At 58.4% G+C, this 14,473-nt stretch overlaps 2 protein-coding genes across 3 annotated transcripts; both read right to left on the reverse strand.

The window, feature by feature from the left end:
* Positions 1–424: 424 nt before the first annotated feature.
* Positions 425–5,099, reverse strand: NAA10 (N-alpha-acetyltransferase 10, NatA catalytic subunit). The gene is made up of 8 exons (NM_001046511.2): positions 4,973–5,099; positions 4,402–4,500; positions 3,920–3,978; positions 2,921–2,966; positions 2,721–2,836; positions 2,484–2,528; positions 1,300–1,384; positions 425–753 (listed from the first exon to the last, which is right to left on the reverse strand). The coding sequence occupies exons 1-8, from the start codon at positions 4,991–4,993 to the stop codon at positions 517–519; spliced, it is 708 nt and encodes a 235-aa protein (NP_001039976.1). The 5' UTR covers positions 4,994–5,099; the 3' UTR covers positions 425–516.
* A 313-nt stretch (positions 5,100–5,412) lies between these two features.
* On the reverse strand, positions 5,413–12,958 carry RENBP (renin binding protein). 2 transcript variants are annotated; one of them, XM_024987994.2, is made up of 11 exons: positions 12,855–12,958; positions 12,471–12,580; positions 12,224–12,299; positions 11,975–12,050; positions 11,605–11,777; positions 10,043–10,267; positions 9,281–9,362; positions 8,872–9,047; positions 8,214–8,345; positions 5,657–5,744; positions 5,413–5,567 (listed from the first exon to the last, which is right to left on the reverse strand). In XM_024987994.2, the coding sequence occupies exons 2-11, from the start codon at positions 12,575–12,577 to the stop codon at positions 5,434–5,436; spliced, it is 1,269 nt and encodes a 422-aa protein (XP_024843762.1). In that variant the 5' UTR covers positions 12,578–12,580; positions 12,855–12,958; the 3' UTR covers positions 5,413–5,433.
* Between the last annotated feature and the right edge of the window lie 1,515 nt (positions 12,959–14,473).

Raw genomic sequence — 14,473 nt, forward strand, 5'->3', positions numbered from 1 at the left:
GAGATTCAAGGGGTATCACGGTGATCAAACACACAGAATTGGTGGATCTGTTAGTTTGCAGGGGAGGGAGGAATCAAGGACACTTGCCAGGGCTTGGGGAACTAGGGAGCTGGTTGGGCCACTACTGAGATGGTAGATAAGGTCAATGACCCGCTGGACTCCCACATCTGGAGCCTGGCAGGGTAGCAGCACAGCAAGGCTCAGGCTTCCAGAACTCCGGGGTCTCTTTCCCCGACCCCCCCAGACCCAAAGATGGTTCAAAGCCATCAGACCTCTCCAAAACCCTGACAAAGTTCTTCCCTTCTAGGAGGGCTTGCAGGACGCACTGTGCCAAAAGGCTGTGAGGTCCACATCCAGAAGAACACAAGAGCCAGAGCTGGGCATGCACACACCACCCAAAAGGTGCACACTCGCACACGTGAACTCCCCAAGGCCACTGGGTGAGTTTATTGTGAAACCTCTTGCGGTGAGGATGGGATGGGCGGGCCAGGATAGGGAGGGGAGCAGGTGCGGGCTCTAGGAGGCCGAGTCAGAGGCCTCTGAGCTGTCCTTAACGTCGGTGCTCTCTGTGGTCTCGCTGACCTCGCTGAGGTCCTTGCTGTCACCACCGCTGTCCTCCGCAACCAGGCCCTTTTCCTCACGACAGGCCTCCCCTGAGCTTGGAAGCGAGTTGCCCTTGCCTTCCATCTTGTTCTCGATGGAGCCCAGTACCACGTGCCTGCCCTTCTCCTTCAGCTCCAGGTGCCGCCTCAGCTGCCACGGGAAGCCCAGGAGAGGTGGGAGGAAGGAGACAGGGCCTAAGTCTCTAGACCATGAGGGCCCACTCCCACTGCCCGTTTCTGGTCTCTTGCTGGGGGTGCAGGCAGGGCAGGAAACACAGGACTGCATTGAGACCCAGGGCTAGTCCCGGCAACTGCCCCCTCTGGGCCTGTTTCCTCTGCAGTGAAGTGGAGGTGTTCACACGCCCTCACGCAGCTGCTGTGGAGCCCTCTGAATGGCCCCGGCCCCCATGGAGCCTTGGGCAGAGCCCTATCTCCTCAGCCTTGGAGCCAGCTGCAGCCATCCCCAGCCCCATGCCTCAGCACATCCAGACTGTCCTGTCACAGCGGCCTCTGGGCAGGACAGGCCTCCTCCTCAGAAAATGGAGCCTTGGCCCGATGACAGCCTTCTTTAAAGCCCTGCCAAGGTCTGGCTCCCCACCTGTCAGCTGAGGCGAAGAGGACCAGGACACCTCCAACTCCCTCAGGCCACCCCACTCAGCCTGCTTGGGGCCGGTGGACCTGGCCCCACTGGACTCACCTCATCGGCCATCTGGGTGAGGTCCCGCTTCATGGCGTATGCATCTTCCCCGTCAGCGTAGTATTTGGGCTCCACTTCACTGATCCTGGGGGCGGGGGGGGGGGGGGCGGGGTGGAGAGGAGGAGGAGAAACCGAGTTGGGGGCATTCTCCTCCACCCTCTGGTGCCATCTGCCATTGGGACGGGGTGTCAGTGCCCCCCAAAGGCCCTTTGGAGACATTTCCGACGTGGCCTTCCATCTGCTTTCTCCGACAGTAAGCCGGACTCCCTCCCACCCTTGGCATTCTGCCACCCCACCTCATCCCTAACCTGGCTCCCAAGGATCTATTTCTGTGGTTTCCTGGGAACCACGGCCCCTGCATGTGGTAGTACCCTACCCCTCCTTGCCCAGTTCCCTGTCATTTCCTGGGCATGCATGGCTGGCTGGCTCCCATGCTGAACAGTTGGAAACGGCGGGGGGTGGTGCTGTGGTCTCTGTTCTTGGTGTTCTTGGATGGCCCAGAAAGGCCCTGCCAGCCTTCAGACCCGGGAACTGTCAACCAGCAGGGGAGTCTGCATCCAGGTCAAAGATCCTCAGATGCCCAGCCCGTAGGTCCTTCCCTTCCTTAAGCAAGCTGAAGCTAAGGCTGTCTCAGTGGGCTCTCCACAAACAGCCCATCCCAGCAGCTTTCACCACAATGCCCTGGGCAGGGCAGTTCCTGGCCAGGCTCTCTGTGTCCTGTGCTGGGCACACTGAGCGGACTGCTCTCACCCACTAGGACACCCAGGGCTCTAGACCCCTCTGCTGCACCCTTCCTGCACCAATATGCTTCGGTTTACCCTTTCTTCTGGTTCTGCTGAGATGCTTCTAGGTGCCAGGTCACTCTCAGTCCTGTTCCTGTCCTGGGTCCTTGTCTCTACTTCTGAATCCCTTCACCATGCTGCCCTTCACCTGGCCCCCACCAGCAGCAGGTAGTCCTCTTCTGCCCAGCAAGAAACACTAAATGTCCTCTAGGCCCACAACACATCTCGAACAGACAGTGGCAGGTGGGTGTCACTGTCTCTGAGTGAAGGCCAAAGCCTGTCCCTAGCTCTAGCTGCCGCCCACCCTCATGCCCAGAAAGTAGCTCAGCCCATCTCAGCCACCTGGGCAAGCCAGACCTGGGGACTGTCCCACTCCCATTAGAAACATCTAGATCTACTTACTGAAAGTTGAGCGTGTTGGAATAGAGGTGCAGAGCTGCCCGGTTACTGTAGGGGAACAAGGCTGTGCTGAGCTCTACAGACCAGGCCAGACAGGGACAACACGTCCAGGTCCTGCCCATCCTCCCAGTCCCGCTCCCCACAAATCCCACCTCCCAGTCTTCTCCAAAAGCCAAGGCAGCCCAGGACCCGTATCAAGACAGCAGCCCCCACCCCCCTTCCTTTGACCCCGGCTTCCACCTCTTCCTGACATGCAGGGAGACATATTTGGCATTGAAGTTCTCAATCATGGCTCGGGAGGCCTGGTCCATCAGCTTTTGAGCCAGGCCAAGACGCCGGTGGGAACGCTTAACAGCCTAGGGGCAGAAAAGTGGGACCTCAGAGGCAGCTCCAACTAACTTCCATGCCCACCAGAGCCTGGGTGGGGAGGTCCTACGCACCAGCGAGGTGATATGTCCATGGGGCACATCGTCCGGGTCTTCTTCCCTAGATCAAGAAGAAAGAGAGGCTAGGAGCAAACCCCACAGTGCCCCCCAGATCCCGGGTAGGGGAAAGAGTCAGGGCTCTCCAGACCCCAGGCAGCAGACAAAAGACATGTGCAGTATCAATGGAACACTATTCAGTGCTAAAAAGAAGGGAGTTATAAAGCCAGGAAAAGACATGGAGGAAACTTCAATGCATATGACTGAGAGGCAGTCTGAAATGGCTACACTGTATGTTGAGGTACGTATACAGTCACTCGTGTTCGACTCTGCGACACCATGGACAGTAGCCCACCAGGCTCCTTTGTCCATGGAGATTCTCCAGGCAAGAGTGCTAGAGTGGGTTGCCATTTCCACCTCCAGGGGATCTTCCCCACCCAGGGATTGAACCTGTGTCTCCTGCACTGGCAGGCAGACTCTTTACCACTGAGCCACCTGGGAAGCCCACACACTGTATGATTCTAATCATGGGATGTTCTAGAAAAGGTAAAACTATGGAGACAGTAAAGAGATCAGTGGTTCCCTGGGGAGAGAGGAGGGATGAACAGGTGGAGTACGGAAAACTCGGTGGGCACTAAGACTACTCTGTGTGATACTATAGTAGTGAATACATGTTGTTATACATTTGTCCATATGACTCCAAGGATGAAACTTACTGTGAACTATGGACTTTAATAATGATGCAGCAATATTGTAACAGATGTACCAGGAGATATTAGTAAGAGAGGCAACCAGGAAAGACAGGGAAGGAGTTATGTGAGAGTGTATTTTGCACTCACATTTCCTCTAAAGCTCAAACTGAACTAAAGAACAGTCTATTCATTTCAAAAAGAAAAAAAAAAACAAAAAACAACCCAACCCAGGCAGCCTCCATCAGACATGTGCAGATGTCAGTGTCCCTCCTCCCCCACCCGCAGGTCAGGCGCCAGTTTTGTCTCTCTGCCTCTGGTGACTCACATTTTGGCCAGGACGTACCCCACGATCTTCCCATTCTCGTCCTCAGCGATGTACGAGAGCTAAAAGACAGGAGGAAAGAGGAGGCAGAAAACAAATTTCTATCAGAGCTGGAGGAGCCCTTAGTGGACACCTGGCCCCACTGCCTGTCTCTTGCCCTGGCCATGATGGACAGCAGGCCAGGGTGGAGTTCAGTGACAGCTCCTGACCTCCAGGCAATGTGGCCTTGTTTTCCCATACCACACGGTGCCCCTTGTTCTTAACCGGGAAGAGGTGGGCAGACAGGTGGTAATTCTGCTCCTAGGTTGGCCCTGTTCGTCTCCCGTCTTCAGGCACCTCCTTTCCACCCCCAGCCACCCCAGATGAAGCCAACACTCAAGGCCTCCTTCACCCAGGTGTCCCCCTGGGACTCTTCATGGTCTCAGCCAACCCAGGGTGGGAATTCCCTGGCCTTGACCCAGTCCCCAAATTCAACAGCCGCCCACCTGGGGCCAGGAGAGGCCATGGTAGAAATAATATTTCATCTGGTAGTTCTCAGGCAGGCACAGGAGGTTGCAGTGTTGCATGTTCATCAGGTCCTCTGGCTGCGAGGGAGGAGGGCAGTGGAACGCGGTCAGGCCTGGGGCTGCACTAAGTAGGCCTCGGTTCTGTTGGAGCCCTGCTCGCTGTCTACTCACCGACCCTCCACCCCCACCCCCAGACCTGGGCGGGAGCTGGGACTATCTGTCTCTGCACAGTCCTGGGCCAGGGCTGCCGGGCAAAAACTTGACTGTTCCAGGAACGGACGTGAGCGCCAGGAAGCTCCCCAACACCATCCCACGGAGCCCCGACATCCCCGAAAAAGGGGTTCGCAGCCCCGGCTTTGAACCCCTGGCCTCATCTGTGGGGAGGGCCAACCCCACGGGAACGGTGGCCTTCACTGTTTTGTGCCGGGCGGCCGCAGGCGATCCAGGCGGCCGGCCCTGGGGCTCGGCCGGGCCCCTCGGGAGCATGCGCACGCGGCCACTGGGCCTCGCTCCCACGCGGCGCGGACCGTCTCCGGCCCCGGCCCCTCACCCTCGCATTGCGGATGTTCATAACGGCGGCGGGACTCGCGGCTCCCAGCGGGTCGTGAACGCGCAGTCGGCTGCCGCCGCGCTTCAGAGCGACACCGGGGCTGCCAGGCCACGGCTAGGGTTGGAGCTAGGTCCGGGATCGCGGGGGCGGTGGCGGAAGAGGCGGCGCGCGCCTGGCCCGTCCACCGGATGGAAGTGGCGCGCTGCCGGACCCACCCTCCTGGGTGCTCGGCTAATGCGCAGGGAGCTCCAAGGGCGGGGCGGGGTCTCTAGGCGGGGCGGGCCAATGGCCGGGCAAACCCGGGCGCGGGGCGGGCCTCTTGGCAAGGTGGGAGGTTCCAGCGCTCTGGGTGGGTCACTGGCCGGGCGAGCAGGTGCCCTCCAGCCGAAGGCGGCGGGCGTTCCCCACCTCCCGCGACCCCACGGAAGCTCACACACACAGACAGTGTAACAGGCTTCGTTTTATTCTGCGCCCGGGCGGGTGGGACCAGCGGGCGGAGACCGGGTGCTGAGGGCTGAGGCCGGAGCGAGGCGGCTCAGCAGGTTGTTCAGCATCTCCTCGCACATGGCCAGGCACCGCGGCACGTGGAAGCAGCCTACGGGGAGAGGCGGGACAGCGGGTTGGGAGAGCTGGGGACAACGAAGTGCCCTGAGCCCCTGAGGCCTCGCCCTGTCCCCAACTCACCTTTGAAAGGACCCCCCTTGATAGTGAGGGCGACCTTCCCGTCTCGGTTCAGGTAGCCAAACCATTCCCCGTACTCTGGATCGCGAAACTGCAATAACAAGGCAGTGACAAGCAGCGCCGGCAGGAGCTGCCCAGATGACAGACGCCTGGGGAATAAGTGTTCACCCGTCCCACTAAAGCGCTACTCGGGATCAGAGCCCGGGCAGACCCCAGATACCGTAACTACAGAACCAGTGCTGTTAGATCCCGCGTCCTGGACAAATATGAACACAAAGGGCTTTCTCTTTTCCTTTTTCTGCAGCCGAAGTGGGCACCTAGATACCCCACTTTGGAAAGGGGCTGCTGACTGTGAGATGAAACATTGCAAGATGGAATAAAAGAACCCTCCTTGGGTATGATGGAACAGTTCCATATCTTGAGTATGCTGGTAGTTATACAGATATATATATGGTACTTCCCTGGTGGCTCTGTGCAAAAGAACCTGCTTGCCAATGCAGGAGACCTGGGTTGGATCCCTGGATCGGGAAAAATCCCCTGGAGAAGGAAATGGCAACCCATTCCAGTATTCTTGCCTGGGAAATCCCATGAACAGAGGAGCCTGGGAGGCTGCAGTCCATTGGGCCGCAAGAGTCAGGTACAATTTAGGTACTAAACACAGATATATACATTGCTATATCTCAGTGAACTGAATACTTAAAATGGATTCTTAAAATATTAATTGCACTTCAACAGAATTGATTTAAAGAAAGAGAATAGAAGTGCTGACCTGTCATGTAACGTTGTAACAGATGATTCCCTTTGAGTTCCTGTTCTCTGCTTCACAGGCCTGTCTTCCAGTTGATGAGATTGTAGATATCTAGCACTGAGCTGACTCCAGCCTTGCTTGTCACAGGTCCCAAACACACCTCCCTCTCCCTTGGAGCCCCCTGAAGCCTGACCCTGCCCAGCAGCTGTATTGACCCATTCCGAATTCCTTTCTTCTCTCTTGCCCACAGTTTCTTGCAGATGCTCCAGGGTAGACTCCAGACCCCTGGCCTAGACCCTTCTCTTTCCTCCCCAGATAGAGACCTGAGTGGAATCCCTTCTCAGGACTGTGGAAGAAGTCAGTGACACTGAAGTCCACTATCAAAATCTTTTTAAATGTCGACCTGTGAATAGGTCTACTCCTCTTCATAGCAGGTAACACTAGTATCTATTCATTCTATCTTTCCAGTGACACTGCTCATGTCCTCACATTATTCAACTATTTTATCTGACACGGACAGATTGAACTGTTTTCCTGTCCAGCGTTTCTGTGGATGTCTGAATTTCCTGTCTTCTGTTATGATGATCAGTGCATAATGACTGATCTGTTTATAAGTTTCCTGATTGTTCGATGGCCATCTCTCTTTTTTGACAATTTATTCCTTAAATTTCACTTTATGCAGTTAACACCAATGGCCTCGAACACAGGTTCTTTTGAATGCATTCAATATTAACATATATCACCCCGGGTCTTGTGACTGTTGTGTTTGGAAGTAATGATGAATATGTGCAATACTGGGAGATGCCCCTCGAACTACAATATAATGTGAACACATTTGGGATGTCTACTGGTGATGAAGTCAGACACTGCTAATACCACTGTGCTTTCATTCATGATGGAAGCAAATACTGGATTTCAGTTAGAGGTTAGCCTAAAGAAAGATAGAATTTTCTCCCAGGTCGCAAAACCCACAGACCACCAAGTAAGACTCCCTGTTGTAATCCTTCCTGTACTGGGGTTTACTGATGGAGTGAGTTGTGGCTTTCGAAACACATTGGGAATTTTCCTTCATTCAGGCTCAGCCCCCAAGGTGCCTCTCAGCCATGGCTGGCACAGGTCATCACTCCACTCATTGTGCTCGGGCCTCTAGTGGAGGGGAGTCTTTGGCTCCCTTCCTGCCTCACAACTGATTCTTGTCTCCTTTGCTGGGCCCTCCTATTCCCTCTTCTCTTTTCCTTCTGTCCTCAAAGCTCACCTTGCCTCGTGGCTTGCAGTATATATCATCTATATCCTTATGACACCCAAACACTTGTGGCCAGTCCAGACTCCTCCCACTCAGCCAGACTCTGAGCCCTGCTCCTGTTGCATCTTGCACCCCGGGTCAGGCCCCCACTCACTGGCCAGGATGACAGCCACTGCGCCATCTCCCTGACTTGGCCCATGGCCCTATGGCCTCCCCTTCCGAAGCCCCGGCACCCATGAACCCCAGAGTCAGGTTGACCCCTCTTTGCTGAGCACCCCTTCCAGCTTTTTTCCTTCCCATCAGCCCCGCCTGCAGCCCCCGACCTTGATGTATTTCCCAGAGCTCTCAGCCCCATCTCTGTTTGCTTGTTTACTTGTTTATGGTCAGCCACTGCCAGCAAAATGTGAGCTCCAGTGGGGAAGGGGCTGCTCTGTTGACTCAACAGAGGGTACTGGGGCTGGGACCTCCATGTCTGCTGAGGGGCAAGCGGGGGATGTGCAGGAAGACTCGCCCTCCCCGCCCAGTCTGCAGTTTCCACACCTTTGCTGAGACCAGGAAGCAGCACTTACCCGGTGGAAGGTGTACTCGGCCACCTGGTAGAAGATGCGAAGCAAGGCAGGGTCCCCAGTCTCACTGTAGCCCATGAGGAAGGCGATCATGGCTTCACTGTGTGGCCACCAGAGCTTCATGGCCCACTCCAGCTGGGAGCAGAGAGGAGTCATCTGGAAACCTGGGTCCCACCCTCCGCCACCCCTCTCAGCAGGAAGGTCACCCCCATCATTCAGGCCCTGGCTAAGACTCCATCTGGCCCAGGCACTTGGAGCTTCATTGTGACATGGACGTCTATGGAGGCCTTGACCACCCGGCAGATTGGCACTAGCTTCTTGAGCTGGAAGGGCAGGGCTGGGCCAGGCTCCCCTTAAGCCCTGGAATCCAAACCCTGGCTGTCTCATCAGTCTGTCTAGGGCCCCTTGGACAGTCAGCTCCTGCCAGTGGCCAACTCAGCCACCTTCTGTGGACCTCAGTGGGATCAAGGCATAATCACACAGACGTAATGATCACACACAAATCTGCCCTCAGTGCTGATGGCTTAGAATCATCCAACGAACTTTTCCAAGATGGAGGGACATGTGTCTCCTTGTGTACATGAGCTTGAGGACCACTGGGGTCTCCCTGGGCCCCGCACTCTGTGAAATGGTTTAAGGACAGCCCTGGGCACATTCCCACCTGGGTGGGGCAGAGGCCATCAGCATCCTGGAAGTAGAAGAGGCCACCATGCTCAGGGTCCCATCCAGAGTGGAAAGGCAACAGTAGGAACTTGTCAATCACGTGGGCTCGAAGTTTGGCATCACCTCTCTGGATGGCATAACGGAGCAGGAACCAGCCAGCCTCCAGCGCGTGGCCTGGTGAGGGCTCAGGGTAAGGCAGGTAGCGCGGTCTCCCCCAGGTAGGGGGCTCCAGCCCCCTGCGCTGTATGCTGACTCCCTTCCTCTCTTGCCAGCAGTGGGGGCTGCTCTGAGCCATGCCCCCCAGCATGGCAGGCCCATCCCTGCTTCTCTGCCTGGTCCTCGGTGCCCAGTGTGGAGGGAGGCAGGCAGTCCCCACATCTGAAGCCCACCCCACTCCCACTCCTCACCTGGGTTCTGGTGTCTCCCCAAGCAGCCTGAGAGTTCCTCACCATCCTCTGACACGTTCTCCAGCACAGCCTGCCCACCCCTCTGCAGAGGGAGGAGCAGAAGGGGGTTCAGTGCTCAGCAACCCCCTCCACCCCCTCCCTCCTCATCTGCAGGCTTGGGTGGGCTGGCGGGGGTGGGCAAGGGGATTTTGAGAAGGAGCTGATTCACTCCCAAGGGTCTGGAACTTGCTTTGGGCCTGGGTCCCGGAAGACACTGAATGGTGGGGACTGAGATTGGGCCGACCTGGCTGTCCAGAGGCCTGGGAGGAAGCTGGGTCTGGGTTTCATGCTCCCTGATGGGCCTGGGGGTTTGGACCCCACCCTCCTGCCCTCACCCCAACCTGGCTCCCCAGCGGCCTCCCCCACCCTTTCCAAGGGTTCTGGGCCACACCTCCCTGTGTCTCCCCATCTGTAAAATAGACCCCCAGCACATGAGTGGGCTTCCCTGGTGGCTCAGATGGTAAAGAATCTGCCTGCAACACGGCAGACCTGGGTTGGATCCCTGGGTGGGGAAGATCCCCTGGAGGAGGGCATGGCAACCCACTCCAGTATTCTGGCCTGGGAGAATCCCCATGGACCGAGGAGCCTGGCGGGCTACAGTCCATAGGGTCACAAAGAATCGGAGATGACTGAGCTCGGGGGTGGGGGTGGGGAATTGGGGTCACCCTGTGCCCCAGCCCCCCAGGACTGGTCTGGCAGCCGGCGTCTGCCTCCTGCCCCCACCTGCACATGTTGCAGAATCCTCTGAGCGCACCAGTCCCCCAGCTCCGCAGAGATGCCTGCCAGCTCCTCGTCCGCCTCCCCAAGCTGCTCCACCAGGTTGAGCAGCATCATGGGCACCGCCATGGACTCTGAGGCTGGGGCCCCAGGGAGCTGGGGCCGGCCCAGCCCAGAGGGGTCCTCCCGCACCCAGCTCACGATCTGATCCATCATCTCCATGGCTTCGTTCTGGGGGTGGAGGTGATGAGGGGAGACCCAGGCTGAGGCTGCACCCCATCCAGTCTGGTCTGCCCAGGTCCCTTGGGCTGAGCTTCTAAGACACTCCTGCCAAGGCCTGGCCCCGGGCTGGGTGCTAGGGCTCCTGGGCTGGGGGCTGCAGACCATGCCCAGGCAGTGAGGTCAGCTTTGAAAGACTAGGGGGCCAGGGAGGAGCACCCTCCCAGCCAGGGCAGGGCTGGTCCCTCTGAGCAGGACCCTGCAGAGCCGGGGTGGAGGGGGGCGGGAAGTTGATCCCCCCAGGGTCCCCCACCTCTTGTTTGTTGAAAAGCGTTAGCCTCCTAGGCCTTTCCAAGTTCCAAGGAGCACATTTAATCAAAGAAGTGAGGAAATGCAGAAACAAAGGAAAACTGATAAGCAAGACAAAACAATAAGTTTAGACTAAAGTCTTCCCCAAGAGCCATAAATAAAATCCTGAGTTGTATCCTCAAGCTGTTTTGCACATAACTAAAACACCCACCAGGGGGAAGAACTTAAGTACATGCTGCCCACTGTCACATAGAGCCCAGACCATTGGAAGCAGAAAGTGGATCCTGTAACTCCCTCCTGGTTATCTCACCACCAGCCAATCAGAAGAATGTTCCTAAGCCCTGCGACCTCCTCCTTGATTTTGCCCTAAACCCTTCTCTGAAAGGTGTTTTGAGCAGGACCTACCCTGTCCCTTTGGAATAAATGCTGCACTTTCCTTCCCCACCACCTGGTGTCAGTGAATTGCCTTCACTGCACATGGGCCCAAGTCTGGTTTGGTAACACCTCTGTGCCCATCCTAAAGAAAATCAGTCCTGAATATTCATTAGAAGGACTGATCCTGAAGCTGAAACTCCAGTACTTTTGGCCACCTGATACGAAGAACTGACTCATTGGAAAAGACTCTGATGCTGGGAGGGATTGGGAGCAGGAGGAGAAGGGGACGACAGAGGATGAGACAGCTGGATGGCATCACTGACTTGATGGACGTGAGTCTGAGTGAACTCTGGGAGTTGGTGATGGACAGGGAGGCCTGGTGTGCTGCGATTCATGGGGTCGCAAAGAGTCGGACACGACTGAGTGACTGAACTGAACTGAACGGTGCCCAGGGCCTCTGTGGGGGTTGTTGGGGGAGGGCCTCTGGGGGAGGGAGGACACACAGTGACAATAACAGCAATAACAGTGGGTGTGACTGGCAGCCCCAGGCCCTGCGGGCCCAGAGAAAGGACTGATGTTAAGGACAGATCTGGCCCGCACCCAAGCGCCAGGAGCCAGTGAAGTGAGGGCACGGAGATGTACAGCGTGCCCATCCTCCCCCGCACCTGGTACCGTGCATCCCCGGTCACCCTCCACAGCTCGTTCATGGCCATGGTGTAAAAACACTCGCTGAAGATGGTCCGCTGCACCTTGACTGGGCGGCCGTCCCTGGTCAGCACAAAGGCACACTTCTTTGCAGGAGGTGCCACTTGGGCATAACGCAGCAAAAACTCGCCACCTAGTGGTCAGGAAGGTGTCACGCTGGAAGGCGCGTTGGGGGTGCCCCAGCCAGCGCCTTCCTCCCCATCGGTGGGCACCCAGCGTCCTTGGGGGGCTTCCAGAGCCGGCTGGCAAGCAGGCAACTGGGAACACCACGCGGCTGCCGGGATCACCGAGAGTGGCCTCTGGGGAGACGGGGACGGGGAGGGAGGGCACCTGCTTTAGCTGCATTCAAAAGCTCCGGGCGGCGGAAGCGCTCAAACTGGCGGTACAAGCGACAGTACATCCACACCTGGGTGGGGGGCGGGGGAGCGGAGGGGTCATGGCTCAAGTAGGGAGCCGCCGTCCTCAGGGCCTTGAGAAGGAGGGCGGTGAGCCCGCGATCCCTGCCCAGTGTGAGAACTCAGGCAGGACCCAGCGCGCCGGTTCCAGTCCCGGGCGCCCCCGGCCACGCCTAGTCCGTACCTGCCTCCCTTGCAGCCAGACGTACTTGAGGTCATCGTACACCTGCCCGTCGCGGCCAAGGCACGTGAAGAAGCCCCTGTGGGACACGCTGGCATTAGCCGAGTTCGCGGGGTCGGGGGTGGGGGGGTGAAGGGGAATGGGGGCAGAGGCGGCGCCCCACAGATGGCAGCCAGCCCAGAGTGAGGTGCGGGGGCTCCAGAGGAGAGAAGAACCCAGTCCAAGGCCCCCAGAAGGGCGAGGAGCGCACCCCTGCTCCTGGTCGTGGGAATGATCCAGCCAGAAAGCCACCACGCGATCCAACTCGCGCGCCACGCGATCCTTCCAGGCCCGCAGCGTCTCTTGTTCCTTCTCCATGTCCTGTGGAGAGAGACTTGGAGACACGGCTCCCCCAGAGGCCATGCCATCTTTTCGGGTGCCCGTCCCGTCGGTGGACTCCCCGGGGCCGCAAGTCACCCCAGGCTCGAGTAGCCCCCTAGGGCTGCCTGACTCGGAGCCTCGGGAAGCCCCCCCACGCCCCCCGGGGCAGGCCTGCCCTCCTGACCAAGATGGGCCCCCGGACTTAACTCCCCGTTCCCGCCCCCCATCCTGGAAGGCCTCCTCCAGGACAACACCGACCATCCCCAGCCCGCACCCCTGCCCGGGCCGCCGAGCACTGGCCTGCCACACTCGGAGACCCCGGCTCATCACTCCCTGTCTTCCAGGAAGCCACACGGAGCGGAGTGCTGTCGCGTGACTGTCACTCAGCTGACCCAGCCTAGCACCACCCACCTCTACCCTCCAGGTTCCGCCCGGCCCGGGGCCGAGCCCGCAGCGGGGGCGGGGCTTGGCTGGCTCACCGCCACGCCCCACCCTCAGGTCACGCCCCCGGGCGGACCCCACCCCTACCCCCGCAGGGAGGCTGAGGAGTCTGGAGCTCCTCTGCTGGGCACCCTCCGTTCAATGCCCTCCTGGTGGGAAGTGCTGGGTGAGTTGGCAGGACGTTCTAGGATTGGGGTGGAAGGGGGGAGGAAAGAGGGAACTCAGGGCCATCTTCCCTCCTCCAGCCAGGTCTCCCCGCCTGAGGGTGGCCCCCCAGGGCAAGGAAGGGTAGGGCAGGGCATGAGCCCAGGTGTCCAGGAGAAGAAAAAGTGACAGTGAAGTCGCTTCTGACTCTTGGGGACCCCATGAACTGTAGCCTGCCAGGCTCCTACGTCCATGGGAATCTCCAGGCCAGAACAGTTGGAGTGGGTTGCCATTCCCTTCTCCAGGGGATCTTCCCAACCCAGGGATCGAATCTGGGTCTCCAGCATCACAGGCAGACTCTTTACCATCTGAACCACCAGGGAAGTCCAAGAGAAGAGACAGCTGGAAATGGCTGAATGCTGAGGCCCCGATGACCTGTGACTCCACAGGGTGGGCAAGTCCTCTCTCTGTGGAATCTGCTCCACAGCCCCTGACCTCTTCACCCCAGAGATGCCACTCGACAGTCAGGTGGGAACCGTGCAAGTGAAGAGCAGGGTCCTCAGAGCCAGAGTTCTCCAGGTCTTCCAGCACCCGGTCTGCCTCTCTGGACTGTCCGATTACGTTGGGTGCTCCGAAGAAGGAGGGTCAAACTTCCTCCTCTTGACCAGCCAATGGAAGAATTATGTGGAGGGGCCGTTTCCGGGACCCTAGGCTCCCATGGGGGCTTGGGAAAGCTTGGGCTTCAGAGGGGTGCGCCCTGTTTGCCGAAGATGTAACTGGGCCTCTGCCTTATCCGTGCAGCCCAGGGTCAGGAGCCTGGCGCACTGTGTGCTTGTCCCGACGAGACCATGGGCACCCTGCAGGTAAGCGCGCCCTGCGGCTGCTGTGTACCCCCCATATGACCTCATGCTTGGGAGGGATCCCAGCTGGGGGCCCGGCTGGCTTGGTATCAGCTGCCCAGCTGAAGATGCCTGTCATTATTCCTGGCGTGTCCCTTCCACCCAGCCTTCCCCTGCCTTCCTGTAACATGCCTAGCCAAGGATGAGCCTCGCTCCAGGGAAGGTTCTGAGGTTCCTGCCTCAGACAGGGCCGTCGAGTCATGGGCCAACCCTGAGGTGAAAGCGGGCGGTGCTCCTCACTCTATGACTTCTCTCCGGAGTCCCTCAGGTGGACTCTCTGCCCTACAGTTGGCCCACGTCCTCCCACCCCTGGACATTGCCCCCCTGCTGTAGCCTGAAGGACATGTGCCCACTGCTCTCCCTGGGCCTCTGCCCGCCACCACCACCCCCCCCCCCCGCCCAGGGGCCC

The sequence above is a fragment of the Bos taurus genome, chromosome X (assembly GCF_002263795.3).
Source record: "Bos taurus isolate L1 Dominette 01449 registration number 42190680 breed Hereford chromosome X, ARS-UCD2.0, whole genome shotgun sequence".
Taxonomy (NCBI): Eukaryota; Metazoa; Chordata; class Mammalia; order Artiodactyla; family Bovidae; genus Bos; species Bos taurus.

Bases quoted from the DNA above. Each gene is read 5' to 3' on its own strand.
- NAA10 (NM_001046511.2), bottom strand. From the start codon at position 4,993: ATGAACATCCGCAATGCGAGG. The intron at 4,501-4,972 runs GTGAGGGGCCGG...CCTCCCTCGCAG, and splicing joins TGAACATCCGCAATGCGAGG to CCAGAGGACCTGATGAACAT. The intron at 2,967-3,919 runs GTGAGTCACCAG...TTCTTGATCTAG, and splicing joins GGGTACGTCCTGGCCAAAAT to GGAAGAAGACCCGGACGATG.
- RENBP (XM_024987994.2), bottom strand. From the start codon at position 12,577: ATGGAGAAGGAACAAGAGACGCTGCGGGCCTGGAAGGATCGCGTGGCG. The intron at 12,051-12,223 runs GTACGGACTAGG...CCCCCCACCCAG, and splicing joins TCTGGCTGCAAGGGAGGCAG to GTGTGGATGTACTGTCGCTT. The intron at 8,346-8,871 runs GTGGGAATGTGC...CTCTGCTCCCAG, and splicing joins ATGGCCTCTGCCCCACCCAG to CTGGAGTGGGCCATGAAGCT.